The sequence below is a fragment of the Callospermophilus lateralis genome, chromosome 18, assembly GCF_048772815.1.
Source record: "Callospermophilus lateralis isolate mCalLat2 chromosome 18, mCalLat2.hap1, whole genome shotgun sequence".
Lineage (NCBI taxonomy): Eukaryota > Metazoa > Chordata > Mammalia > Rodentia > Sciuridae > Callospermophilus > Callospermophilus lateralis.
Genome location: NC_135322.1, coordinates 11,643,418 through 11,670,516, shown reverse-complemented (window position 1 = coordinate 11,670,516; position 27,099 = coordinate 11,643,418). Strand labels below are relative to the sequence as shown.

General features: G+C 48.0%; 1 protein-coding gene across 4 annotated transcripts; it reads right to left on the bottom strand.

Moving 5' to 3' along the window:
* Positions 1–387: 387 nt before the first annotated feature.
* On the bottom strand, positions 388–26,408 carry Smg9 (SMG9 nonsense mediated mRNA decay factor). 4 transcript variants are annotated; one of them, XM_076838014.2, is made up of 14 exons: positions 24,420–24,558; positions 23,416–23,571; positions 20,581–20,655; positions 20,225–20,489; positions 20,034–20,131; positions 17,812–17,924; positions 13,607–13,718; positions 11,727–11,822; positions 11,247–11,332; positions 8,633–8,739; positions 7,832–7,939; positions 7,544–7,672; positions 7,128–7,272; positions 388–442 (listed from the first exon to the last, which is right to left on the bottom strand). In XM_076838014.2, exons 1-14 carry the CDS (start codon positions 24,465–24,467, stop codon positions 436–438), a joined length of 1,545 nt encoding a protein of 514 aa, XP_076694129.2. In that variant the 5' UTR covers positions 24,468–24,558; the 3' UTR covers positions 388–435. The 4 variants fall into 4 exon arrangements, with proteins under 4 accessions (XP_076694129.2, XP_076694130.1, XP_076694126.2 ...); XM_076838015.2 differs by lacking the exons at positions 388–442; positions 24,420–24,558 and adding exons at positions 5,437–5,965; positions 26,171–26,408; XM_076838011.2 differs by lacking the exon at positions 388–442 and adding an exon at positions 5,437–5,965.
* Between the last annotated feature and the right edge of the window lie 691 nt (positions 26,409–27,099).

Genomic DNA, 27,099 nt, shown 5'->3' with positions numbered 1-27,099 from the left:
TAAGGAACAAGTGGGCTCTATCATAAATACAATGCAGGGGAAGTTTCACCAAGCTGGAGTGATAAGGTACAACTGAATTTCCAACAACTTCTGCAGGGCTAAAACCAGATGCAGAGGCAGCAGAATTGTCAGTAATAGGCATGCAGAGGCCTCTAGAGAGAGGGCAACCCAGAAAACACTACCTTACCTGTCCAACTGAAGGTCAAGTGCTGAAGACCAAGAACCAGGGGTCTGACAACCCCTGGCAAAGCTGAGCCAAGCCTCAGCCAGTTCAAGATATTAATGCTGTTGCCAGAGGAGGTCAGGGCTCTGAAGGCCTTCAAGATGGGAGCCTGGCAGCACTTGCTGCCAAGTCGCAGTCACACTTCATTTGCTGGAGAGTCAGGCTCGACACCAGCTGAGATGACTCTGGCGAGCTGACCTTTCCAACACCACCTAGGGGCTGGGAAATCAAGACCCCTGCTCAGCATGCATGGGGTTGGTGGAAAGGACTGTGGAGCCGGCACTGTACCTGCTCCCCAAGTACCCCAAAGCCATCATCGAGGGCCTGCTGGGTACAGTCACAACCTCCTGGAAGACTGACAAGATGGTGGGTGATGCTGGATGCACCTCAGAGCATCTCGCTACATGTGTGACTAGCTAGCAAGATCCTGCAGCAGGTGACAATATGATTTTATACCTAGAAGACCCAAAAAGCTCCACCAGAAAACTTTTAAAACTAGTAAATGAATTCAGCAAAATAGCAGGTTATAAAATAAACACCCATAAATCAAAGGCATTCCTGTATATCAGTGACAAATCCTCTGAGAGGGAAATGAGGAAAACTACCCATATACAATAGCCTCAAAAACAAAACAAAACAAAACAAAACAAAAAAAACCCTCAGGAATCAATGAAAAAGGTGGAAGATCTAAACAATGAAAACTACAGAACCCTAAAGAAGTCAAAGAAGACCTTGGAAGATGTATCTATTTTGCTCTTGGATAGGCAGAATTAATATTATCAAAATGACCATACTACCAAAAGCACTATACCGATTTAGTGCAATTCTGATCAAAATCCAAATGGCATTCCTCATAGAAATAGAAAAAGCAATCATGAAATTCATCTGGAAAAATAAGAGACACAGAATAGCTAAAGCCATCCTTAGTAGGAAGAGTGAAGCAGGTGGAATCACAATACCAGACCTTAAACTATACTATAGAGCAATACTAACAAAAACAGCATGGTATTGGCACCAAAACAGGCTGGTAGACCAATGGTACAGAATAGAGGACACAGAGACAAACCCACATAATTACAGTTATATTAGACAAAGGTGCCAAAAACATACATTGGAGAAAAGATAGCCTCTTCAACAAATGGTGCTGGGAAAACTGGAAATCCATATACAACAAAATGAAATTAAACCTCTACCTCTCACCATGCACAAAACTCAAAGTGCAGATGCTATGTTTTCAGAATTAAACCAGAGACTCTCCATCTAACAGAAGAAAAAATAGGCCCTAATCTTCGTCATGTTGAATTAGGCCCCAACTTCTTTAATAAGACTCCTAATAGCACAAGAATTAAAACCAATAATCAATAAATGGGATGGACTCAAACTAAAAAGTTTCTTCTCAGCAAAAGAAACAATCTGCGAGGTGAATAGAGAGCCTACATCTTGGGAGCAAATTTTTACCCCTCACACATCAGATAGAGCACTAATCTCTAAGGTATATAAAGAACTCAAAAAGCTAAACACCAAAAAAAAAAAAAAAAAAAAAAAACAAAAAACAAAAAACAAATAACCCAATCAATAAATGGGCTAAGGACATGAAAGACACTTTTCAGAAGAGGATATTCAATCAATCAACAAATATATGAAAAAAATGTTCATTATCTCTAGCAATTAGAGAAATGCAAATCAAAATTACTCTAAGATACCATCTCACTCCAGTCAGAATGGCAGCTATTATGAAGACAATAATAAGTGTTGGTGAGGATGTAGGGAAAAATGCACACTCATACATTGCTGGTGGGACTGCAAATTGGTGCAGCCAATAAGGAAAGCAGTATGGAGATTCCTTGGAAAACTTGGAATGGAACCACCATTTGACCCATCTATCCCTCTTCTCAGTCTATACCCAAAGGACTTAAAAACAGCTACTACAGGGACACAGCCACATCAATGTTTATAGCAACACAATTCACAATAACTAAACTGTGGAACCAACCTAGATGCCCTTCAGTAGATGAATGGATTAAAAAACGTAGCATATATATACAATGGAATATTACTCAGCAATAAAAGAGAATAAAATCATGGCATTTGCAGGTAATGGATATAGTTGGAGAAGATAATGCTAAGTGAAGTTAGCCAATCCCCAAAAAACAAATGGCGAATGTTTTCTCTAATATAAGGTGGCTGACTCATAGTTGGGTAGGGAGAGGGAACATGGGAGGAATAGACAAACTCTAGATAGGGCAGAGGGGTAGGAGGGGAAGGGAGAGGGTAGGGGGTTAGCAATGCTGGTGGAATGTGGTGGACATCATTATCCAAAGTACATGTATGAAGACATGAATTGGTGTAAACATACTTTATACACAGAGATATGAAAAATTGTGGTATATATGTGTAATAAGAATTGTGATACATTCCAGTGTCATGTATTTAAAAAATAAAAGCAATTAAAAAAAAAAGAAGATCCTGCAACAGGGTGAACACTTCTACCTCCCCTGTTTTGAGGTAGCTAAGGACTCCATTACCTCCCACAGCCACTACCCCAGCACCTTCTCCAAAAGACTGCTCAGCCACATTTGGGATAGCTGTGGGCAATAGCTAGGGGGTCAGTTGCAGGCTCTGGAGACTTGGATCCTTAAGGGATTGTCTACCCCTTCCCCTTCATCTTCCAGCTGAGGCTCAGAGTGGGAAGAGGGGTTGCCCAAGGCCACACTGTGTGACTGAACCAGGCCCCACAGTGAAATCCTGTTTACAGCTGCCATTTCCTGAGAGGTGGCTCTTCTCAGTCACTGATGACAGAGAAAAATAATGTAAACATCTACTGTCCTATGTAGAATTGAATTGGGGACTTAATGGTTAAAGAAAAAACGGGTAGGTACTAGCTCCTACGTTTGCAAAGTCAGAATAGGGCAGATGCTGTTTTCAGTTTAGATCTGGCAATGGAACAATTACCACACACCTTGCTTTATAGACAGGGAGAGAAGCCCAGAGGTTTGGTAACTTGCCCAAACCCACACAGGCAGTGAGGCTGGGATCTGAACTGAGGCAGCCTGACCCTGGGGCTGCCATTTTAAAGTCACATGCTGTGCTCAAGGCAGGTGCTGTGCCCAGGCAGCTGTCGGTATGACAGTGCTCTAGCATGCACTGAGGGGGGTGCTTGTTTGCAGAAGTGGACAGCATGAAGGAACCCAAGGTCTCCCTATTCTCCACAGTTGGATTGGGCAAGGGCAACTTCCCATGGCTGGAAGAGATGATGGTGAAGGGACTGCGGAGCCACAGGCAGCATTTCTGGTGCCCATGCCCAATATCTTGCAGCCCATCCTAGAGGAAGCTTTCCTGCAGCAGCACGTCTGGCTGGTGGCCACTGAGGTCTGCAACATCAGCCTGAGTGCCATGCCGGTGCACAGGGTGCGGCACACCCTTGCCAACTCTCTCAATGACTGCTGATTAGCAGATAGGCCAGCTCGGTACAAAATCTCAGCAGCGAGGCTAGGAATGAGGCCCGGTGGTTGAGTGGTTGCCTAGCATGTGCAAGGTCTTGGGTTCAACCCCCAGTACTGCAAAAAAGGAAAAAGAAAAAAATCTTGGTGGCAACTGGGCCTCTGGAGCAAGATCACCAAGGAGCTAGTAGAAGAAATGGGAGGCCAAGTGGCCCTGCTTTCACTGTTGTGGGCACCCCCAACTAGCTGCGGAATCGCCCTCACCACCATCTACCAGCCGGGTTGCGTGGCCCTGGATGTAGCAGCTGGTGATGCCCAGTCAGGCCTTCCTCCACGTGCCAACCTCAAGATCCTAGGGGAGGGGTGGAGTTGTGGCTCAGTGATAGAGCAAAGGGCCTGCCTTGCAAGTGTGAGGCACAGGGTTCCATTCTCAGCACCACACAAAAATAAAGGTATTATGTCCAACTAAAAAAAATTTAAAACAAATAGATCCTCAGGGAATCCAACCTATATCTCACTTATGGGCTCATTTTTTTCTTTGCCCTGCCACTCCCTCATTTTCCCCTCTTCTGATCACTGCCCTACTTTCCCTTCTCTCAACCCCCCCATGTCACCCAGCAGACCCCTTGGGTGGGACAGGATCCACAGGTTTTGACAGGGAGGAGCTTAGTCTGCAGCTGCGGGTGGCGGTTGGGAGGGTTTGTACACAGGCAGAGGCATGGAGTGAAGGATTTAGAAGCATTTCTGTCAGGAGGCAGAAATGTCACAGCTCTGAAGGGCCCCTGAGGACCACTTAACACTGGGACAATGGCCAGCGAGGGGAGTCAGGGAGCAGTAGCACCAGAGCCTGCCCCAGGTCTCGTCTCCCTTCTAAACTTTAGCCTTGCTCTCTGGGGATCAGCAGGAACTGCCCCTTCCATCCTGATGGCTGGCCTGCCACTGCTTTCTTCACTGTCCTCGCTTCAGTCCTGCTTTTTTCTGAGGAGGCCCCAGGATACCCCCTGTATGGACACTAGGACAGGATGAGTATGCCTGAGAGGAGGAAGCGAGGGAGACAAGTGCACGAACAAGACTCTGCTGGCCGGACTGGAACAACTGCTTTGTGGGACCGTGACTGGCATGATTGGCGGATGAGAACTAATTGGGGTGCTAGGCCAATTTGGAGACATGCTTTGGGCAACAGTGAACTAAGATCATGTTCTGTATTTAACTGAGCAGATGAGGGTTGGCTCTATATTGAACTGTACAGTACATTTAACTGAGGGTAGATTCCAGATTTAAATTAAAGGTAGGGGCTCCAGTTTTAAGAGAAAATGAGTTTTACAAGGGAAGGAGGCCACTGTATTTAGCCAACAGCAGGCACTGTCTGTAAGGATAAGGTAAGATATTTGAATTAAGGATAAGTACTGTATTTAACTAAGGACAAGTTCTGTTTTAAAACAAAAGTATTCTATTTAACTAGGCATTTAACCCGAAGGCAGCCATTGTCAAGAGAGCAGAAGAGCGTGGTCAACACATTTAGCTGAACAGTGTACTCTCCCATTCAAACACAGGGATGGGAGACTCCATGCAACCTGGGAAAGCAGAACAGCCCTTTCTGGGGGCTTCTATCTTAGCAGACACTGATCTCTGTTCCTGAAGTCGGTGCCCTATACTGGATGGATGTGTCCTTGAGGCAAGGTCATTTAAGATTCAATGGGGAGACAAGAATAATTGCCCTGCTGCCCGGGTCCGGACGCTGGGTGGAGGGGATGGAATAAGAGGAGCACGATGACAGACTTGCATGACCATGTTTATTCGAACCACCACATCCGCCCCAACACAGAGCACTCTAGATCCCATCTCACCTTCCAGGGAAGGTCCTGGAGCCTGGGAGAGGGGCCTGATGCTCTTGTCCCTAAAGAGGGAGTCAAGACAAGGCTTGGGGCTTCCTGGTGACCACTTTAACTCCTCCCACTGCCTGTCCCTATGGGGGACTTAGGATAGGCTGCTCATCCCATGTTGGGGTGGGATCTCTTAAAGTCACCCCTTGAGCAAACCCCCAGGAATTGAGGGTGCAGAGCCTGGTCCTGGACACCTCATGTCTCTGGGCGGGGAAGTCACGATCCCTCATCCGTCAGGTCTGCTCCACTCTCCACCCCACCAGGGGAAGGACGTGTGTACTCCTCACTGTCCACTGAGGACCCGGGAGGCTCCCTGCATGGCGTTCTCCTCCCCTTGGCATCAGGCCAGGAGGCGGCTGTACTCTGCCAGAGCAGAAGACTTTTTCACCCCATCCCAGATCCGGGCAGCATAGTGGAACCTGTGAGAGGAGGTCAACAGTCAGGGTGGCTATGGCCAAGGCCCCTGGGCAGGTGGGAGAATGGAGGCCGTGTATGGCCCAGCACATGACTCCAGAGTCTCTCAGAGCCCACTCCCCTTGACTGAGACACAGGGAAGACGCCAACCCCAATGGAAGGCGGCCCTGATTCTCTCACCTCACCCAGGGAACTGGAGCTAGGTGCTGGGCTCCAAGGAAAACTTCAGGTGCCATATCTGAGTCAAACCTCCTACCCCTCTCAGTTGTGGCCTCTGTGGGGGAAGGTTTTTACTCCTACCTCCCTCCAATGTTGTGATGGTGGAAAACATTTTTGCAGCAGCTGCACAACCTCTACTAGCCAGGTCCTCCCCATCCCCACTGGGCCCTGGCTCAGACCAGCAGGAGCAGCAGAGTGAGACTGAACACCAGCTGGCCCCCTATAAGCCCTGAGTGTCTTCCTGCTGTGTTTGCACTCCTAGCCCCTCCTGGCCACAGCCAACTGAAAACAGGCCGTGGGGAGCCAAGGAAGAGGGGCTGCACGGAGCCAAGCTATTTTTCATATTTGTTTCTCTTGGAAATAAAATGAGGCAGGCCTGGACCCATTTGCTGTGGGCTCTGGACACAGAAGTCATGTAAAGTATTGGCTAGAAAAGAAGTTTAGAGGCATGTGGAAGCAGGGGGAGAGTCAGCAGGCAGGGAAGGAGGAAAGTAGAGGAAGACAGTGAGACGGAGCTACCCACTGAGAGCTGAACACAGCGCCTGTGGCTCCTGTTGGCTTCTGGTTCCCGTCTCCTGTAAGGCTAGTTCACTCAGGTCCTTGGATCTTCAGGTTTAACTAGGCTCATTGATCCTTCTCTTAACAATCAAGTGTGACCTTGCTATATGACACTTTTCTCTGAGGCTAAATTTACAACCAATAAAATCTTGTGAAAAGACCTGTTACCCACCCCCCACTTGCTAATCAGTAGGATCCAAAGTCATGAAATGGCATGCTGCCTGGCACGGATAAGGTGTTTCTAAGACGGCAGCAATTATCACTGCTCCAGGAAAGGATGCTGAGGTCTGGAGAGGAGGGCTAAATGAAGTCACACAGATCTCTGAGACCCCCCTTTAGTTTGCAGTAGGGTGGAGCACCTCTAATTGACCCTCTACAAAAAGCTCTTACCAATTTTTCTCAGTAAGGATTGTGTGTGACAGCTGTGGCCGAGCCATGGACATCACTTGGCTCCTGAGCTTGCTCACCAAAGACTGGAAACTAGGGTGGCCACGGTACCCAGGCAGCAGGGAGAAGAGTGGGCTGGAACCAGGCCCTGGAGAGCGGGGTGGGGAGAATAAGACAGGCAGACTGCAGGAAGGTCTCCCTGCAATCAGCATCCTTGGCTTCAAGAACACCTCAGAGTTCAGCCCCAATCCAACTCTTCCTATACCCTCACAACTCTGAACAGGTTTCTAAGAAAGGGTCCAAGTACTTTAGGGATATCTTTTCTCAGGTCCATGTCACTCCCAGATCAGGACAGCCTATTTCATCTCCTACCCCAGGGAAGGCTATCTCCTCATGGCCCCGATTCCCTTGAAGAATACCTGCCCTTGGTGGGGTCTCACTTTCTGCTTCACTATCCATGAAGGGCACCAGGAACAAGTTGACCTCAGAGTCCAGGAAGTCAGGCGGGAGCCCAGGAAAGACATTGCACTGTAACATGGACAGAGTACCTAGAGGAGGAAAACACTTCAGCCTACAGGTACCACACTGTGGGTCAGGGGGGTGAGAGTAGATAATGTTAGAGCCAGAGTCAGGAGGTCTGGGGGTCTCTGCCAGGGGATCATACCATGGGTTAGAAAGCTGCTATTTAGCTAGAAGGTAGTTCTCACCCTTGTAACGCAAGTGGGAATGTGCCATGAGCTGGTCGATCATCAAGTGCATTTGCCGCAGCTTCCGAGGACAGAAGTCCTCCCGGCGAGCTTTATTCTGTAGGAAGACTGAGGGCGGGAGCAGACAGGCTGCGTGAGGAAAGCAGTGCTGGCTCTCAGAGTCCCCTTTCTCACCCTAAAGATCTGCCCTCACCTGGAGTTCATATTTATGTAACCTCACCTTAATGCCAAGCCCTGTGCAGGGAGATTCTAGAGTTCCAGAGACAAGTCAGAACTGATTTCTGCCCTCAAGGAGCAGCCAGTCTAATGGAAAGATGAGGAGGAAGACGGCCATACAATTGGGAGTGTGATAAGCAGCATAAGGGGCTTAGCAAGGCCGGAGAGGTAGGGAAGACCCTGCATGGGGTAGAGGGTCATAATGAACAAGATCTTTGCAGAAGGTGAACCGAGGATGTCGCAGGAAAGGAGTGGCAGGTACAAAGGCTGGATGAGGAAGAATAGGCACCTGAGGACTCCTCCAATCAACCCAACACTCCTTTCTTGAGCCCTATACCAAGAAATGCCAGGGACCCAGAAATAGGCAGATCCTTTCTGATCCTAGGCTTGGTGGCCAGGACTGTACTGAGGCAGCGGGAATCTGAAAGGAAGCAGCAGCTAATCCCTTTTGATTTCCCTCTTCACAACTCTCCTACATGCTCTTTCCAGATCCCACATCTGCTCTCCCTGCTTCCTGAGGCTCATGGCTTTCACTCCCTCCTTCTTCCTCCTGCCCGTTCCTCTAGCCCCCAGGAAACCTCGTACCCAGGTGGGGGTAGTACTCGGTGCCTTCATCAGAGCCTGATGAGCTGCTGGACTCGTGGCTGGGGGACGGAGTGGAGGGCTTCACCATCTCTGCTGTCTGGAGGAACCTGGGGGTTTGGAGTGAAAGGCTGTTTATTTGTTTTGCAGGAGCAATAAACACTTGCACTCCTTACCCCCCAGTCTGGGTGTGGGGTGCCCCTTGAAATTCTGATGAAAGCTATAGTCACATACATGCCATATTTCTCACACAATTTTAAGGAGTTCAGAGACAACCCTCTCAGACACCAATCCATGGAACTATGTCAACTGTACAAAAATTTTATGTGTTTACCATATTTTAAAAAAATAGCCAGTTATGGTAGCATGTACCTGTAGCACATCCTGTTATTTGGGAGGCTGTGGTGGCAGGATCACTTGAGCCTAGCTTGGGCAACATAGACCCTGGCTCAAAAACAAAACAAAACGACTATTTTTTAGAAGCTTTAGGTTCACAGCAAAATTGAGCAAGAAGTACAGAGTTCTCCTATACCTCCTGCGCCTCCCCCCACAGCCTCCCCCACCATCAAGATCGCCTGTAAGAGCAGTGCGTTTGTTACTGATGATCCTACACTGACACATGGTTATTACCAAACCCATAATTTACATTAGGGTTCACTCTCTGTGTTGCGCATTCTGAATCTGGACAAATTATGATGACATGTACTCACCATTACAGCACCTTACAGAGTACTTTCATTGCCCTAAAAAAGTCTTTTGTGCTCTGCCAAATCCTCCCTTCCTCCATCCCCAGACCCTGGCAACCACTATTTGTTTACTGTCTCCACAGTTCTGCATTTTTGTAAAGTTAAAGTCATAAAGTTGGAACCACATGGTACACAGCCTTTTCATATTGGCTTTCTCATAAGCATTTTAATTTCCTCTGTGTCTTTTCATAGCTTAATAGCTCACTTTTTAGCACTGAATAATATGCCATTGTCTGGATGCACCAGTTTCTTTATCCATTCACCTTTTGCAAGACACTTTGGTTGCTTCCAAGTTTTGGCAATTACAAATAAAGGTGCTATAAATATCTGTGTGCAGGTTTTTATGTGGGCATGTTTTCAGTTTGTGCTATTTTGAAATAAACTTTCCCAGTATGTGAAAGTAAATAAAATAAACCTGTTATCCAACATAAGGGATAATGGGGTCTAATAAAATGTGTGGACTTTCTCCTCATAAACAAACACATTACCACAATTTTAAGGGGCCCACCTACTCTGAGAAACCCACCTGCAGAAAATGGCTTAACAACAAGGCTCTTTCATGTGCCTACTCGGGAGCCAATATTCCCACCAGAACATAAAACTCCATGAGAGCAGTCTGCTTTATCTGTTTCGTTCACCCATGTATCCCGGCACCTGACATCCACAATGTTCAATGTACTTGTCATGTGAATGAATCCCAGAGGATGGTGGCAGGAGGGACTGTTTCAGAATTAAGTCACTCAGTTCTGATCACAGATCTGGTTCTAGCAGTGGCCAAGCCCACAGCTCATCTCCCTCACCAATTGTTACAGGTGCTATACTGACTGCTTTGATTTCTTTAAACTCAATCTGCACCAACAGTTCTGCTGATGAGGAACTACGGAAAGCAAAGACATCTAATAAGAACTAGGACTCAAATCCTCAACTGCCTGAGTTTGAAGACATCTGCTTCATGTTCCCAGTTTTCCCTTCCCTGTGAGCCTGTCCCTTCCCTCTGCCTGGGCTCTGTGCCCAAAGCTGCTACCCTCGTCCTCTAAGGTTCCTTCTGGAGTCTGAGGCCAAGAAGGATCCTTGAGGCCAAAAGTTTTGAGCAGGCCTTGTCTAGGTGCATTTCTGGAACCTACAGCTGCTGCAGGCAGGATTCCTCAGGTCCTATCTTTTTTTACTCACCTGCCAAGGCAGCAGAGGGATGGCATGCATGCCTGGAGGAGATGGAAAACAAAACTCCAAAGACCAGACAAGCCCAGTCCTTGTGCTCTTCATTCACAACTTTGTATTAAATATCTACCTTGTGCCAAGCCAAGCATTGTATGAGGTCCCGGGGACCCTGCCCTCCTGTGGCTCACACTCTTGTAGGGGAGAGAGATCATCAGGAGATCCATAACCTCCCACTGGAGTGGTAAGTGCAATGAAGGAAAACAGTGGGTGGGGGAAGTCCCAGGGGACGTTGTTATATATTGTCAGGGAGGGCCTGAGGTTGACCTGAACAGTATGAAGGAGTCTGAGAAGATCTGCAAGAAAAGTGTTTCCAGCTGAGGAATGGCATGCAATGATCCTGAGCTGGAGGAGGAAGAATCACAAAGCCCATATGTCTTTAATGGAGGAAGTGAGGGCAAGCAGGAGTAGAGCTCAGCAAGATGATCAGATGCATAGGAGCTTGTAAGGCAAGCATGGAAGGCCTTTGAATATTATTCTGAGCCATGTGAAGTCAGTGAGGGTTTCAAGTGCATGTGCATCTTTGGGGAGGGAGTTAGGTGGGGAAGACCCACTCCAACGGGCTGCTGTGTGAAACTTGTGAGACCTTGGGCCTGTGGGTTCAGTCTCAGGGCCTTTGTCTCACACCTCACTCCCCCTCCTGACCCGCTCCTCACCTGTACAGACTGAGGTCTGTAAACCAGTCCTGGACGACAATCACCACATGGCAGACCGTGAAGAGGAAGGCAGCAATCTGGAGTGACTAAGACAGGTAGGAAGGAACAACAGAATTGAGGGTCTCTGATGCCCAGACTATGGTTCCTGATCCTAGAACTAAGCAGGGCAATAGCCTCAGAGCCTTCAAGCACCTTCTGTTGCCAGGCGCTGTGCAGGCACTTCCCTTACAGGCTAATCCTGACTAGGGCAGGCAGTAGGCACTGCCCCGTTTTACAAAGCAGGATGCTGCAGCTTGAAGGGAAAAGGGCAGGAGCCGATCTGATTCTTCATGCTGTCCTCTTTCTACAGCTCTCAGGGCACCCAGGGCTCTTATGAAGCAGACACTAAGTCAACAACCACATGCAGCTCCCATCACAGATCCTGAGAGGGTGGGAGGGGAGTGTAAAATCCTCACCCCTGGTCTGGCTAGGCTCCCTTACCTGCATCTCAACATAGGTGTGGGGAAGGTTGTACTCTGGAGGCAGTTTGCGGTCATTATTGATGAGATGGTCCAAGATGGAGGGGCTCAGGATAGGCTGGAGCACAGGAGAGAAGACAAAGTGAGGGAAGGGGCCGATCACAGCCACCAGACTTCCATAGAGTCTTCAGACAAAGAAACAGGAGCAGGCAATTTCTAATTAGTACAGTGCTAGGAAGCAGGAGGAGGGTAAAGGGAAAAAATTTCAAAGCAGATACGCTTCCCCCAGCTCCTTTACAAATCATCACTGCTCGAAAGCACCTCAGGCCCAAAGAGAAGACGTCTCCTGGTGCTAATAAATTTATCATTTACTTGAATGAGTCACATCCCTTAAAGACTCTTTTTGTTGTTAGTTATTTCATATGCTTTCAAAATTGTGCTATGATAATTACTTAGGTCAAAAACAACTAGTAGTGTGAAATCCGGTGAGGATTTAAAAATTACATCAGTGCATGTAAAAGTTCAGTGGTGAGCTCGACAACTTTTCTTAAAGGGCCATTCCATTGAAAATTGATAAGAGTTAAATCACCTCCACAGTCACCACTACTTACTGTGGTGAGTGGAATTTTTTTGGCAAGGGCTTTCACAACTGCTCGCTTTCTAGGACTCTAAAACCCAAGCAGGACTCTGTTATATCTTACCTTCCTTTCTTCCCCTCACAGGCCTCGGACTCAGCCCACAGCCAGGTGGGTTTGTCTCTAGGTCCTGGTGGCCCCTGCATGGGCCTGGCACACAGTGCTCACCTCATATTTGTAGGTTTTCCACTCTCTGTCATCAATACCTAGTGACCAGAATGCTGTTCTACCAAGTATGAGCACCAACTATGGCCCAGGCCCTGTGCCCTGAAAGCATGACAGGTGGGGAGTGGCAGCACACACTGGCAAAGCACTTGCTGTGAAGGGAAGTGCACCTGGGCAACAGTGGGCATCAGAGGCAGGAGGCTTCTGAGAGGAGGCCACCCCCGAGGGACTCCTCAGGGAGAAGGTTTAGCGTCTATCGTGACAATACTAAGTGCATTTAGCACTCAATTCAAGCTGAGCACTACCATTAGGACTTCACTTGTATTGGTCTTTGAAACTTCACAAACACCCTAGGAGGTGGGCAATATATTTCCCCACTTGAAAAAACTGAGGAATGGAAATGCTGAACAACGTGATCATGTCTGCAACAGTCACTGTTGGTTTCAGGTAAAGACAACAGGATGCACAGAGGCCAGAGAGGAGAGGGCCCTGGAGAAGAGCTCTTGTGTGTGAGGCTGGTGACTCCAGAGAGGTTGAGGAGAGAAGACTGAAGGAGTCAAACCACAGAATTCAATGTCAGGCTGAGGAACCGGGACTCTGCCTGACAGTTAGGGAGCAGCTGAGGAAAGCTGCCAAGCAAATGCAAGACAGGTCAGTTCTAACGACGATAACAAGTCTGAGCACTAATCTCATGCCACGTCCCAGTCAAGCACTGGGCCTGGACTGCTCCACTGAATCCTCAAAACTCCTAAGATGCTAAGTACAACTCTCATCCCCATTTGCTGATAAAGACTTGAGGATTAAGGGGGTTAAAATGTCAAGTTTCCCAGCTGGTAAGAGTTAAAGGGTCAGGCTCTGGGCTCACACTTGAAAGCACTGGAAATGTGCTAGAAGAGCCTTCAGACCACAGTGAGCAGTGAATGGGAGGGGCAAAACCTGACTTGAAGAGATTAAGGGCCAAGAAAAGACATGACCTGACCAGGGGCATCCAGTACGAGCATGGCCTGGCCGGGCGCACATGGAAGCCACTCAAGGTTCTGGCTTCATAACCCCCTAGCATGGGGCTGAGCGTGGGAAGGTGAGGCAAGTGTGGTGCTGGCACCTGTGTGTCCAGGAAGACAATCCGTTCTTGGGTGATGAAGAAGTCTATGCCACTGGTCTGGTTGCCCCCTCGTTCCTTCATTTCAGCGCTCTGGGCCCGGAAAACATATGCCCTGTGATGAGGAGAAGGCAGTGGTGAGTTGCTGGTTCTGGGCCTTGATGCCTTCAGAGTAGAACCCCATAAGCAGGGAGATGCAGTTTCCTGCTGCCCATTAAGCCTTCCATCTGGGGTTCGTATCTAAAGGGGGTCATGTTTTGTAACTCGTGCCTTTACTTCTGCCCATAGATTAGTAGACTGAGGTGTTTAAGAGCAGAGACTCTTCCAGACTGCCAGGATTAAAATCTCAGCTCTCTCTCTTCCTGGCTCTGTGGCTTGATCCCTTTCCCCTCAGTTTGCCCATCTATAAACTGGGGATAACAACAGTACCCAAACTTTTAGGATTACTGTGAAGTTAATGTATGCAAAGCCCTAAGAACAGTGCCTAGTATACAGCAATTACATAGTCTCTTGCTCCTAGTTACCGAGTGTTCCTGCTATATGCCAGGCACAAGGATAGCACTGAACGCTCTCCAGCCCCATGGTGAAAGACAGTTTGGAGTCTTGGTTCTCAATTCCTCCCCTAGGCAAGTCTCATTTCTACCTGTGCTGGGTGCTGGGAACATGAGGGTAAAGGAGGCAGAGCTGGGTCTTGCCCTCCACTACTAAAGTCAACTCTGTGACCGAATGATTTTCTCTTTCAACCTGAAAAACCAGAATAATAGTATCTGCCTCCTGAAGGGTAATTTCTATCTCCTGAAGATGCTCCATTGTCTTGTCACAGAGCAGGCATCCGCCCACTTCACAAACACTGTACGAAAACCTCCTATCTGCCAGGTACCAGGACTGAGCAGTGAACAAGAAAGACACAGTCTCTGCTTCTGTGGAGCTTAGAAATCAAAGGAAATTGGTAACTGTGGGCAGTAGAAAGAAGAGGTGTGTAGCACTGAGGGGGGACAATGCAGTTGGTGGAACCGGGAAGAGCTGCCATGAAGAGGGAAATGACACTGTGGGGAGACAAAGAGGGAGTTAATTAGGTGGGTGTGCAGGAGAGAGAGAGAGGAGTTTGATGTAGAGGGCTATTTCAGGAAAAGAAAGGTGGCTTGTAGAAAGTACTGGTAAGAGCAGAAAGAATGGAACAGTGGGACACAGGAAGAGGTAGCAGCAGAAAGAGGCCACAAAGGACCTTGTAGGACATGGTCAGGAGCTGGGGCTATTGTCTTTGAGCCTAGAGAAGCCCCTGATAAGTAGAGGTATAATGGGAACAAATTTTGATTTGAAAAAAATCCCCCTCACTGCTCTGAGGTAAGGACTGTGGGTGGCAAGAACAGAGAATGACTCCTGAGGCCCAGGACTGAAGCCTCCCTTTGTCTCTCTGACCTCATGTCCTATGACTCCTGTTCTTTTTTTTTTTTAAATAACTTTATTGTATTTATTTATTTTTACGTGGTGCAGAGGATCGAACCCAGTGCCTCACGCATGCGAGGCAAGCACTCTACCACTGAGCCACATCCCCAGCCCCAACTCCTGTTCTCTATTTGTGGTGCTGGGCATCAAACCCAGGGCCCTGCTCATATTGAGCAAGTGCTTACAGCTACTGACTGCCTTTCTTGCTTCCTCTGCTTCAGCTCCTTAGCCTCCACACTATTTTGCACATACTTTGGGAAGTTCCCACCTCAAAGACTTGTATTTGCCATTGCCTCTCACTGGAACACTCCACCCCAAGTCTGAGTTTTCTCCAATGTTCTCTTTACAAAGGCCTTCCTGATCACCCTGTTCAAAACAAACCTAGGCCCAACCATCTTCCACATACCTCCTCTTTTGTTATCATCATCTAACATGGCAAGTGATGGATCTGTTTCGTTTTCAATCTCCCCAAATATAAATGCCATGAAAGCAGATTTTTGTCAGTTTTACATTCCGTTGTCCCACAGGACCTGGCACAATACCTGGCACACACTAAGCATTTGATATACACTTGCTGGGGCTGGGGTTGTGGCTCCTCGGTGGTAGTGCACTGGCCTGGCATGTGTGAGGCACTGGTTTCGATTATCAGCACCACATATAAATAAATAAAATAAAGGTCTATCGGGCTGGGATTGTGGCTCAGTGGTAGAGCGCTCACCTAGCACATGCGAGGCCCTGGGTTCGATCCTCAGCACCACATAAAAATAAATAAAATAAAGATATTATGTCCAGCTACAACTAAAAAATAACTATTTTAAAAATAAATAAATAAAGGTCTATTAACAACTTAAAAAACAAACAACAAGAAACAACTTGCTGAATTGAACCAAGGCAGAGATCAGATAGGAGGTTCTTGGTATCCTTCAAGGGAGATATTAAAAACTTAGACCAGAGAGGTGGGAATGAAGGAAAGAAAAAACAGATGAATTATAAAGACATTCAGGAGGTACAACCTATGAGACCTGATGGTATCAAAGTTGAAGTCAGAGTTGGTACTAAAGTCTACCACTACATAGGCTGAGATAGCTCAAAAAGATAAGCTGGGCCAATGGGATTTTCTCTAGCTCAGGAATCTGGTCAAAGGACCACAGGAAATTTTTGCTACCTGGGGGTGAAAGTTAAAATGGAAACAAAGCTCTTCAAGAAATCTGAGCTGTTCCCAAGTGCAGCCAAGCTGAGTTGCATGAGTGAGCAGAGAACAGAGAAAAATGGCAGAGGAACCTCGCAGCTACAGTTCCAGAGGATGTATAGTCTCACAACAGTGATTCCTAACCTTTCCTAGATCTCCATCAGCCCCCTCTGAGACCTGATGAAAAGTATGGACTCTCTCCCTAAAATAGCCTGAGTGAAGATGGGTATAAAATTCTGCATATACTGTTAGGAGGTTCACGGACTCCCTAATTCCTACCTGTGGCATCCTATGGGTAACATCACCTGGTTTATAAAATAAACGCCTATTTTTTTAAGATAATTTGAATGAATCTGTCCCTTACTTCCTGAATCAGCTGTTATCCCTTCTCAGGCTCTATACTGAGTCTTCCTTAATTATCTCCCCTCCCTAATTTCTGCCTTTCTTCCTTTTCTGCCCCGTTTTAAGCCTTTTTTCCCAAGGTCCCCCCGCCCCCCGCCTCCAAAATCTGCTCCTCAAACTTTATCCTTTATCTTCATAATCACGCTTCGTCCTTACTTAAGAATATTGTTCAAGCCAGGGGACTCTCAGTTCTGGTCCTCCTCAACATAGAGAAGTTGGGAGATCCAGTAGGACCAAGGCTGGTATAGAACCCACTCCCTGGGTCCAGAATTCTTTCCCCCACTCTATTTCTCAGGTCACATCAGCCACCATCCTGTGAGCACTTGGGCACTGTGCCAAGTTCTTGTTAACTTTTGCCTTCTTGCTGAGTGCCAGTGTCTCAAGGGACTTAGGCAGGACAATCACAGCTCAAGGCCAGCCTCAGCGACTTAGTAAGGCCCTCAGAGACTGAATGAGACCCTATCTCAAAATAAAAATTAAAGGGCTGGGAATGTAGCTCAGTGATAAAATGTCCCTGGGTCCCATTCCCAGTACACAAAAACAATAACAACAACAAACCACCATTACCACCACAACAATGAGAAACCTATGCCTTCTTGAGTGTGATATGACAGGTTTGGGGTTCCTCTTCCCCAAATCCACTTGAATGTGGGATTTGGGAGGTAAAGAGACCTGCCCAAGGTCAAGTGGCTGATAAGCAATCAGGGCTGAGCCTGAAGCTATCCCAAATCCAACTTATCATCCAACTTCCTGCCTGGGCTCTATCAAAAGCAGGAAAGGAGGGAAGAAGGAACAAAACTGGCTATGCAGACTTTGTCCAGCCCATAATTATCCTCTTCTATTTTTTTTTTTTTTTAAAGAGAGAGTGAGAGAGGAGAGAGAGAGAGAGAGAATTTTAATATTTATTTTTTAGTTATCGGCGGACACAACATCTCTGTTTGTACGTGGTGCTGAGAATCGAACCCGGGCCGCACGCATGCCAGGCGAGCGCGCTACCACTTGAGCCACATCCCCAGCCCAATTATCCTCTTCTAATGAAAAACTGAGACCTAGAGAAGAGAAGCACCTGCTTTGGTAACATCACTTATAATACTCAGACCCACTCTGTCCCTGCCCCAAGTGAATGCCCACCTCCCTCCTGGCCTCCTGCATCCCTAACTGATCCCCTCACCTCTGGTCTTCCTCTGGAGTGTTGGCTGACAACAATGACATGACCATGGACTTGCCTGTCCCCTGGAGGCCCAGGACACCAACCACCAACACGTCGGTTTGATCCAATAGGTACTGTGGGAAAATATAGGCATATGACTTTCACAAATATGTTAGATGTTGGTGCTGAAGCAAGATTGGAGACCCCAGAAACATTTGGGGCTTGCCCACCTGCTTTATCAGATAGGAAGAAAAATGTCTATGGTCCCAATCTCCTCATTTGGGCAAAAGGCCTCTGTTCTGTGTCATGGTGGAGTTATGTGGAATATTGTGGATACAAAGAACAATATCTGTAAGAGTTCTGTGGAAAAGAGCCTGGCATGGTCAAGAAATGAAAAGGAAGTCAAAGTGGCTGAAACACCGTGGGAGAAAAAAGGGATGTTTGATCTTGCGGAAGAGAAGGTTAGAGGCAGAGAAACTAAAGAGCAGGTTTGGAAAGACAGGAATGGGTAACTGAGGGCTCTTGAAACAGACTTCTGAGAGGCTTCCTGCTTCAGGCAGGTGTAGAAAACATTAGGAAGCATGACAAAGGCAGTGGTGTGCAGAAGCAGAGATCAGAACAGTCAGGCTCTCTAAAGAGACCTTTGCCTCTGTCCACTAGTTTTGCTGCCTTTTACCACAAGGGGGCGGAAGAGATACTCAAGGAAAATCTTGCTTCCCTGAACTTTGGTTCCTTAGAATCATGGGAAGAGCTATGAAAAAAAAAAAGGGGGGGGGCGGGGGGGGGGCTAGGTGCAGTGAAACAGGCTTATAATCCCAGCAACTTGGGAAGATTAAACAGGAGGATCACAAATTCAAGGCCAACCCAGGCAACTGAGTGAATCCCTTTCTCAATGCGGGTAGGGGGTGTTTGGCTGGGTGGTAGCGTGCCCCTGGGTTAATCCTCAGTACCAAAAAACAAACAAATGAACTGGGCTTATTCAGTAGTTAATGAGCTTTAATACCTTAAAGCATAATATTTGTTCAATGGTGGGCACTGATCACATGTGGATACTTAGTTAAAGGAAATTAAAAATTCTGTTCCTAGCCAGGCATGGTAGCCCATGCCTATAATCCCAGTGACTAGGGAGGCTGAAGCAGGAGGATCACAAGTTGGAAGCCAGTCTCACAACTTAGTGAGAATCTGTCTCAAAATGAAAAAAGGGCTGGTGATGTGGCTCACTGATATCTCTGGATTCAATTCCTAGTATGAAAAAAAAAAATCTGATTCTTAGTTGTACTAGCCACCTTTCAAGTGTTCCAACAGCCCAATACAGAGGTAGTGGCTACATTACATACATCATTTCCATCACTGCAGAAATTTCTACTTGATGGTGCTGAAGGATAGGGCCTGAACACTTTTTTTTGAGGGTTGGGGGGGTACCAAGAATTGAACTCAGGGACACTCACCTACTGAGCCACATCCCCAGCCCTATTTTATATTTTATTTAGAGACAGGGTCTCACTGAGTTGCTTAGCGCCTTGCTTTTGCTGAGGCTGCCTTTGAACTCACAATGTTCCTGCCTCAGCCTCCAGAGCTGCTGGGATTACAGGTGTGTGCCACTGTGCCAGGCTTTTTTTTTTTTTTTTACATCTCCAGTTGATGTCAATGTGAGAGTGGACATAAACGCAGCAGGAGCTGCTAGTATTATAGGTACTACATGAGCCAGGCATATTGTCCTAATAAGTCCAGGTTGCTATGAGTTGGGGGACACCATAGGGATAATCTGAGCAGGAGTGTGATGTGACAGGTTTGGGGGAGAAAAACCAACAGAGAAGAGGAGGTAGGTATTTTTGTCGAGGAATGTGAGGTGTGAACCAGAACAGGGGTAGCTGGAATGGGAGACCTCTAGGGAATGAGACTGAGAACTACACTGAGACAGTGAAGAGTTTCAACCAATTAGGAGTGCTGCAGCATGATCCAGGAGACACTGCTGTGAGGTGGCACAAGAGATCCCAGGGTATCTGGGAATACCTCTCTACCAAGTAGTATCAAAGTATTTCAGTAGTTTAACAACCAGCACAGCTGAGCTGGTAGACACCCAGGGCTGGTTAGGCAAGAACTTTCTGATTCTGACCCTAATCACTGCTGTAGCTGCCCGAAAGTTGTCTAGTCTGGTGTTGCCTACTGAGAGCCAGAGGTAGGGGTGAAGGGACAGAAGGTGTGGGACCCAGGGAAGCTCAGGTAGGCAGGGAACCCAGTACCTCAATGGCACTGTCACACCAATTCATCTGGTCATCCACCAACTTGATGCTGTGTTTCATACGCTCCGGGGGCAGTAGTTTGGCCTGGCCCACAACAGCTGGAGAGAGGAAAAGCAGAAGTCAGAGGATGCGATGAAGGTCTACGTATGATGGGGGCCAGCTCCCAACCTGCCTGCCTGGCCCCAACTCACGGTCCATGGCTGTTGGTGCGGCAGTACCCATGCCCCGGTTCTGGATCTGATATACAGGCTGCGTAGGTCTCTGACCCTCCTTCTCTCCCTTGGGTGGTGCAGGGGCTGCAGGAGGTGGTGGGGCAGTGCCATCAGGGGTAGAGGCACCTGTCACAGCCACAGGCCCCTTCCCCTCCTCCCGTGGCTTCATGAGGACAATGGGCTTCTCCAGAGGGGCTGGAGCAGGTGGCGCAGCAGGGGCAGTTGGAGGTGGTGGCTGCTTTGACTGTGGGAGTAAGAAGGTTTCAGCCAACGGAGGCGATCTCTTCCCTAATGGCTCCCCTTCTCCCTCCTTCCAAAGGTGCTTCCCAGCTCACCCGCTCTGCTGGAGGTTTCGAGAGGATGATGGGGGTTTTTTGCATGACGGAAGTGCTCGTTTCTTCACTGCCATCCTGTGGTCAAGGGAAGGCAATTACTCAGGAATGGCTCCCCTGGATCTCCTAGACACTCCAGATGGCCTTTAGGGGCCAGGTATCACTTTAAAAACCTCCGCATATTACCTTCTTCAATCCTACCAACACATCTGGGGGACAGATACTGTTACTCCCACTTAACAAAGGCACAGAGGGCTTAATTGGCTTGCTCAAAGTCACATAGTCAATAAGCACTGGAGCAGGATTTGAACAAGGCAGCCTGGCTCCAGAATCATGTCCTCATCCATTCTTGCTGCCCCCAACCTGTGCGGGCAGCTGAACTTAAGGTTGCTCAGTGAATTTGCAGGGACACCAAATAAAACACAGACACAAATTACCTTTACACAAGCTTCAGGACGCTTCTCTGCTCTTGGCCTCAGGCTCCCCAAAAGGGAGAACAAGAGAAAGTCACGAGAGGCTGGCCAGAGAGTGAGAGCACATTTGGAAGTGAGCTTTTATTGGGGGGACCCTTGTTCTTTAGAAAGTTCTATCCAAAAAAGGCCAGGGTATCTGGGAGTACCTCAACCCCAGGGGTGACACCTACATCTGAAGACCTTCAACTCTATCCGAACAGGGCAACGCCCAAGTCACCATGAAATGTAATGATTGGTCAGAGCCTCCTGCTTCAGGACTGGAAGGCGTGGGTCATTCAGTTGGCTCCCCACACTTTCTGATCAGCTGTCTCTGTTAAACAAGTCCAGGGGAAAGAAGCCACGGCTCTGAGGCCAGACAGATCGGCTCAAACCTGGTCTAACCTATTTTTGGCTATGAACTTAAATAAGAAACTACCCCTGTTTCCCCCTCTAGTGGGTGGGTTTAGGTAGTTTCTTCCTCACAAGACTATTATGAAGTCAAAAATGAAAGAACTTGCAAACTGCCAGCATGGCCCCTGATACAGGCAAGTGCTTCCAATGTGAGCGCCACTGGCAGTACTTGCTGTCTGGATCACTTATTCCTCAGACCTGCACCAGAGGGCTCTGGACTGATTGCCACATGTTGCCCTCTTCCTGACTCCCCTGACTCCCCTCCACTCTTACAAGAGGGGAGAGTCCTATTCCTTCTTTGATTAATTGAGTAACTTGGGAAAACCTTGACCACTCACTGATTTGCTTCTTCACCCAGTCACTGAAGATACCTAAACCCTGCTTACTTCCTTGGCTCAAAGAAGAACCAACAAAAGGGTGACATGAAAGTGTGTTGGAAAGAAGAAACATTTCAAGGGAAAACCTGAAGGGCAGAAGGTTTCCAGGAGGGGAAGGAAAAGTGGATGACACCTGGGATGGAGAGACATGGATAGATATGTATGGAAGGCAGTATGTACAGCACTGGAACCTGACCAGCAGAGGAAGCAGGAGGGAGGGAGCATCCTAGGATGAGGCCCAATGGACCGTCATTAACATAGGGAGGAGAAATTCAAGGAGAGATGGCAGGAAGTTGCTGAGGTCAGTAGGGGATGTGTAAGATGTGAGGAACCCATGGTGAGTCAGGAAGCTGCCAGGACTTGGGAGCGAAGTCAGAGGGAGCTGCTTGCTTAGGGACGAAAGCTGATGGTGTAGGAAGACAGTGACATTCTCCAAAAGGATGTGTGTAGAATAGTCTATGCTGTGACCCAAGAATAGGGAAAAAAAAAAGCCCAGCTCATCTTGAAAAAATTATTCTTAATAATTTTAGTTTTATGGCTCAGAAACTGGTCCCAAATTTTTCTTTCTTCCACCAAGTATCTCAAACATAGGCAGGGCCTTAGAGAATGCACCCAGAGCTGGGCTTGGTGGCACACAACTGTAAACCCAGTGGCTGGGGAGGATGCAGCAGGAGAGCCAGCTCAGCAACTTAGTAAGGCCCTAAGCAATTTAACAAGACCCTGTGGCTCAGTGGTTAAGTGCCCCTGGGTTCAATCTCTGATGCCAAAAAAAAAAAAAAAAGAGAGAGACAGAGAGAAAGCACCAGAGGACCAGTTCTGGGTTCCACAGCAGAGCAAAGCAAGGCTGAGGCACAACTGAGGCCTCCTGATTCCCAGTCAGAATGATGTTATGCTTGAGATTAATCTGGACCTGCATCTGAGGCCTGGCCCCAAAGCTTACTGACTGTGATTTTGGGCAAGTCCCTTTGCCTTTTAAATTCATTTTCCTCATAGAGAAAATGAGAACTGTCAAAGGTTCTACTTCATGGAGTAGGTAGGTATAAGGGTTTAGGAAGACCCACAGGATAAAGCACTTAGCACAGTACCAACATACTGTAAGCTGCTCGATAAATAGACACAGTTGCTATTGTTATTGTTACCAACTCTTTAAAACATGAGATTTTGGCAGCTCAAACCCTCTAATGACAATTTTACTCAGAGTGAAATCCGTAAATCTTCCTAAGGCTTACCACCTCTCTGTCCTCATTTATCAATCTCCCTCCTTCCTCATCTACAGTAGCCATATTGGCCTCCTGACTAATCCTTGAGCATACTAGATCAGGCCACCTCAAGGCTTTTGTACTTGCTGTTCTGTCTACTCAGATTTGGGTATGGTTTGTTCCCTCATTTCCTTTAGGTCTCTGCTTCAGAAGTCAACACTTCAGAGGGGCCATCATCTAAAACATCCCCCTTTTTCATTCTCCACCTTCTTACTCCATAAGAAGTCAGCTCAGATACATCCTCAGCATCTAGATTGAAGCCTGACACATGGCAGATGCTCAATGAACATTTGTGGAACAAATGGACCATGAATGCTGCTCTTGGGTCAAGACACTCACCCGTCTCTCTCTCTCCCATGGTGCAATGTAGTCCCTCTCCCGACCACCAGGCCCAGAGAGATTCTGGGGACCACCAGAGCCAGGCTCCTTCCACCGTCGGCGCCGCTCTATCCCATAGAGTCCAGGCTGACTGTGGCCAGACTCAGACATGCTCACCTACAGAGGGAATGAGGGGATTTCAGGACAAAGAGAGTTTCTTCCCACTCCACTTGGCTTCCCCAGGAATTTCTTTCAAAAGAGAGCTCTATAACTGTGGCACAACTGCCAGCTGGCTCCCAATACCCATTCTTTACTTCTTCCAAATTCTCAGTTCTGAGCTAGGTAGATGGCTTATTGAGACTCATTTCTCAGCTTTTGTTTGTAGCTGGGTGTGGCCACATGACTAAAGTACGTTCTGGCCAATGGTATGATACCAAAGTACGGTTTGGCAATGTTAGGAAACTTTCCTTTATAGAAGCTGGCATTTGCCTTTTGCTTCTTTATCCTCCTGGCTGAAAAGGAATGTGGGTGTAAAGTCTGGAGCTCAGACAGCCATCTTGGGCTGGGAAGCAAGTTAATAGAAGGCATGGTAAAACATGACCCAAGGTTTGGCAATCCCATATTAATCTTAAATGCCTCTGCAGGCAGTGAGAAACATTTCTTTCACTTCTAAGTCAAAACCATTTTCAACTACTGAAATGCTCTAACACAACACAATTTATACGGACAGATTCACATAAAAATTATTCTCCATCTCAAAATGCAGCAAGTCATTTTCTTACAAATGAGTAACATGACCCTCATTTGACAGCTCCTCTTTTGATTACCTGTTACTATATAAAAGTGGCTGGGGTTCTAGCATCATGGGCCTATGTTTACCTCATAACCCACTGCATTTCAGTGTCAGTTCACCTTTCATTCCTGATGGTCTGCCATCCCTCACACTGTGAATTTCACTTAATGGTCCCATCGGTGTTTAGTTATATATCGCTATTTACTTGACCCAGTCTCCACCATTCAATTACCTGTTCATAGGTCCTTAGGAACAGTTCCCCCAGGTGTTTGTACATCATTCCAGTGAGGTATTTTGAGTAGTAAACTATTTACTTGACCATATAAGGATCTAACTCAGAAGTCAGCTTAGCAAACTGATCTGTGGGTCAAATCTGATCTGTCTCGTTTTTGCAAACACAATATTTTATTAGAATATAGCCACATCAATTTACAAACTATCTATGGCTGCCTTCTTGATACAATGGCAGAGTTGAGTAGATGACACTGGTTTATAGAGCTTAAAATAACTGCTCTTTGGTTCTTTATAGAAAGTTTGCTGACCCTGCTAAGTGCCTGTTAAATCACTCTATGAATCCTCCCTACCCCCATATTTCAGTTCTTAATGACACAAACAGGCCCTAAGAGAGACTTTCCAGACTGAAGTATCTATTTACAGGACACAGGAGCAATTTTGCTAGCCAGACTGCAACTCGTCTAGCCCCTTTCACTGCTTGCTATGTGACCTCTCCCTCAGCCACAAATTGGATTGAAGGCCGTCTTCCTAGACAGGAGGACAAAGGCCTGTTTACGGATGCTTATGGAAAATAATTCACTCAGCACTGAAATGACTGTTTACAGTCTCTGATGGAGCTCTCCCCTGAACTTGGTCACTCTTTTGTCCCCTGCAATTAAGTGTCTGTTTACATATTATTCTGAAAACCTCAGTGCCTAAGTGTCTGTTTTTCAAGCCTCAATGGTACTAAAGGATCTGTTTATGTACCTATGAGGGTCTCCTTCCCAGGAAAATAAGTGTCCTTTTGCACACTACTTTAGGACCATGTACAGTATTTGAGCTTATCTAACTGCCATTGTGGGGAGCACAAGGCTCCTGTTATAGCTAAGTATTGGGAATTAAAAGCATGTGTTGGGTTTATATCAACAGCTGCAGACCTTGGCAAGATCCCTGACATGCTCTGCTTCTTCTTCCCCTAAGTTCCCTGAACTTATCCCACCTAGATGCAATCTGAGGATACCAATGTTGTGTCCAAGCTGCTTTGGGGACTACCCCCACCACTTAAGAAGCACATTTAAGTGTCTATTTACAGGGCTCCTATAGTGACCTCCCAGAAATTGAGTCTAATTTTACACATCCTTGGGGGGTGGCATTCAGCATTTCCTCACAGACTCCCTTTGGGGGAATCCTGCAGAACTGTACACTTGCAAGTTATTCGGGGAGACTCCCAGTTCCTAACTTGTGAACTTTGGCCCATCCTCTTGAGGCACCCAGCGCGCCAGAAATTAATAGCCTTTTCACACATTTTTTCTGTAAAGGACTCCCTACAGGCTCCTACGTGGGGACAGTCCTCCCGGAATTAGGCATCGGTTTAAAAGGCCTCCCCTAGGGAACCCCACCACTCCAGACCCCATTTGCACGGCGCTTGCAAGGTCGCCCTAGGATTCAGGAATCGGTCTGGGCCTTCTGAGAGGGAGGTTCGGAAATTCAGTTTCTCTTTACATGTTATCGGAGGGACCTGCTCAGTCCTTTTGGGGTAGGTTACAGTAGGGTCTCCCAGAATCTAAATTTCTATTTACACATTATTCGTGTCTCCCGCCCTGACTCTCGCCAATCCGGCCTTTGGCCGCCGCTCTCCGCTCGCTACTCAGTTCCGCACACCCGCCGACGTCCCAGGAACCGTTAACGGTCGAGGGAGGGGCGGGGCTTGCGGCGCGTCCCCGCTCCCCGCCGGTGCGCGCGCCTCGCGCAGGCTCGCAGGCTCCTTACCTAGGGCGGCTGCTGATTGGCTCCTGGGGCGCGGCGCGCGCTCTCCCGTGACGGGAATCGGGTGGGGGCGGGGAGGTTCCAAAACAAGCCACCCGCCCGTAAAAGGTGCCTGGGGGTCGGGAGTGTGACAGACAGACACCGGTCCCTCCGGTACCGGCCTCGGCGTTCCCGAAGGGGCACCTAAGGAAAGCCGTCCCGAAGCAGGAAGAAAGAAGGGATATCGTGCGGCCAAGCTGAAATCGGCTCGCTGCGCATGCGCTGCAAGCTGAGCATGCGTTGATGAGAAAGTTGGCTTCAGGACGCATGCGGAAGACAGAGGAGGCGGGAGCGCGCCATGCGCGTGCGCGTCATTTCGGCGCACGGTTTCCAGTGGGTTAAACAGAAAAGAGGGAGGGCGCGCGGCTCTGGAGATTTGGGGTTCGAGGCCCGCCTCTTACGTTGTGTTAAAGTTGTGGAGTGAAGCGGCAGGGAGAAATTTGAATGTCCTCTGCATGAATCACAGCTGGCGGGGGCCCTGGAAGAAGTCCCAGTTTGAGGGAGGAAGCGTCTAGGGGATCAAATCACTTCGGAAAGGGCGCAAGTGCGTTTGGACTCTTAAGGGAAGGCACGGGTATTCCAGGCGGAGGGAACCCCTGGAGAAAGGTGCAGCCTTGGATCGAGGGGCCCCCGGACCCCCGGATACCAGATGGGCCAGCAGAGGTGGGCGGGTCGAATCCTGACGTCAGTGGGAGAAGCTGCCTGGTTCGGGCAGAACTACGTCATAAATTCCTCGGCAGCGGCGGAGGAGGACGCGCCGGATCAAAGGCCAAAAATTCATAAGTCCCGGGGCAGAACCTAGAGCGCGCCAAAGGCCGAGGGCGCGGCCGGGGTGCGGGGAGGCGCATGCGCAAAGGGTATGGTGCGGCCCTAGCTAGAGCAGGTGGTCATCA

Excerpts from the sequence above, each read along its gene's own strand:
- Smg9 (XM_076838011.2), bottom strand. The coding sequence starts at position 24,467 with ATGATGTACAAACACCTGGGGGAACTGTTCCTAAGGACCTATGAACAG. Across the intron at positions 17,925-20,033 it reads GGTGTGACAGTGCCATTGAG|TACCTATTGGATCAAACCGA; the intron begins GTACTGGGTTCC and ends ATTTTCCCACAG. Across the intron at positions 11,823-13,606 it reads TTGTCTTCCTGGACACACAG|CCTATCCTGAGCCCCTCCAT; the intron begins GTGCCAGCACCA and ends CCTGTGCTCCAG.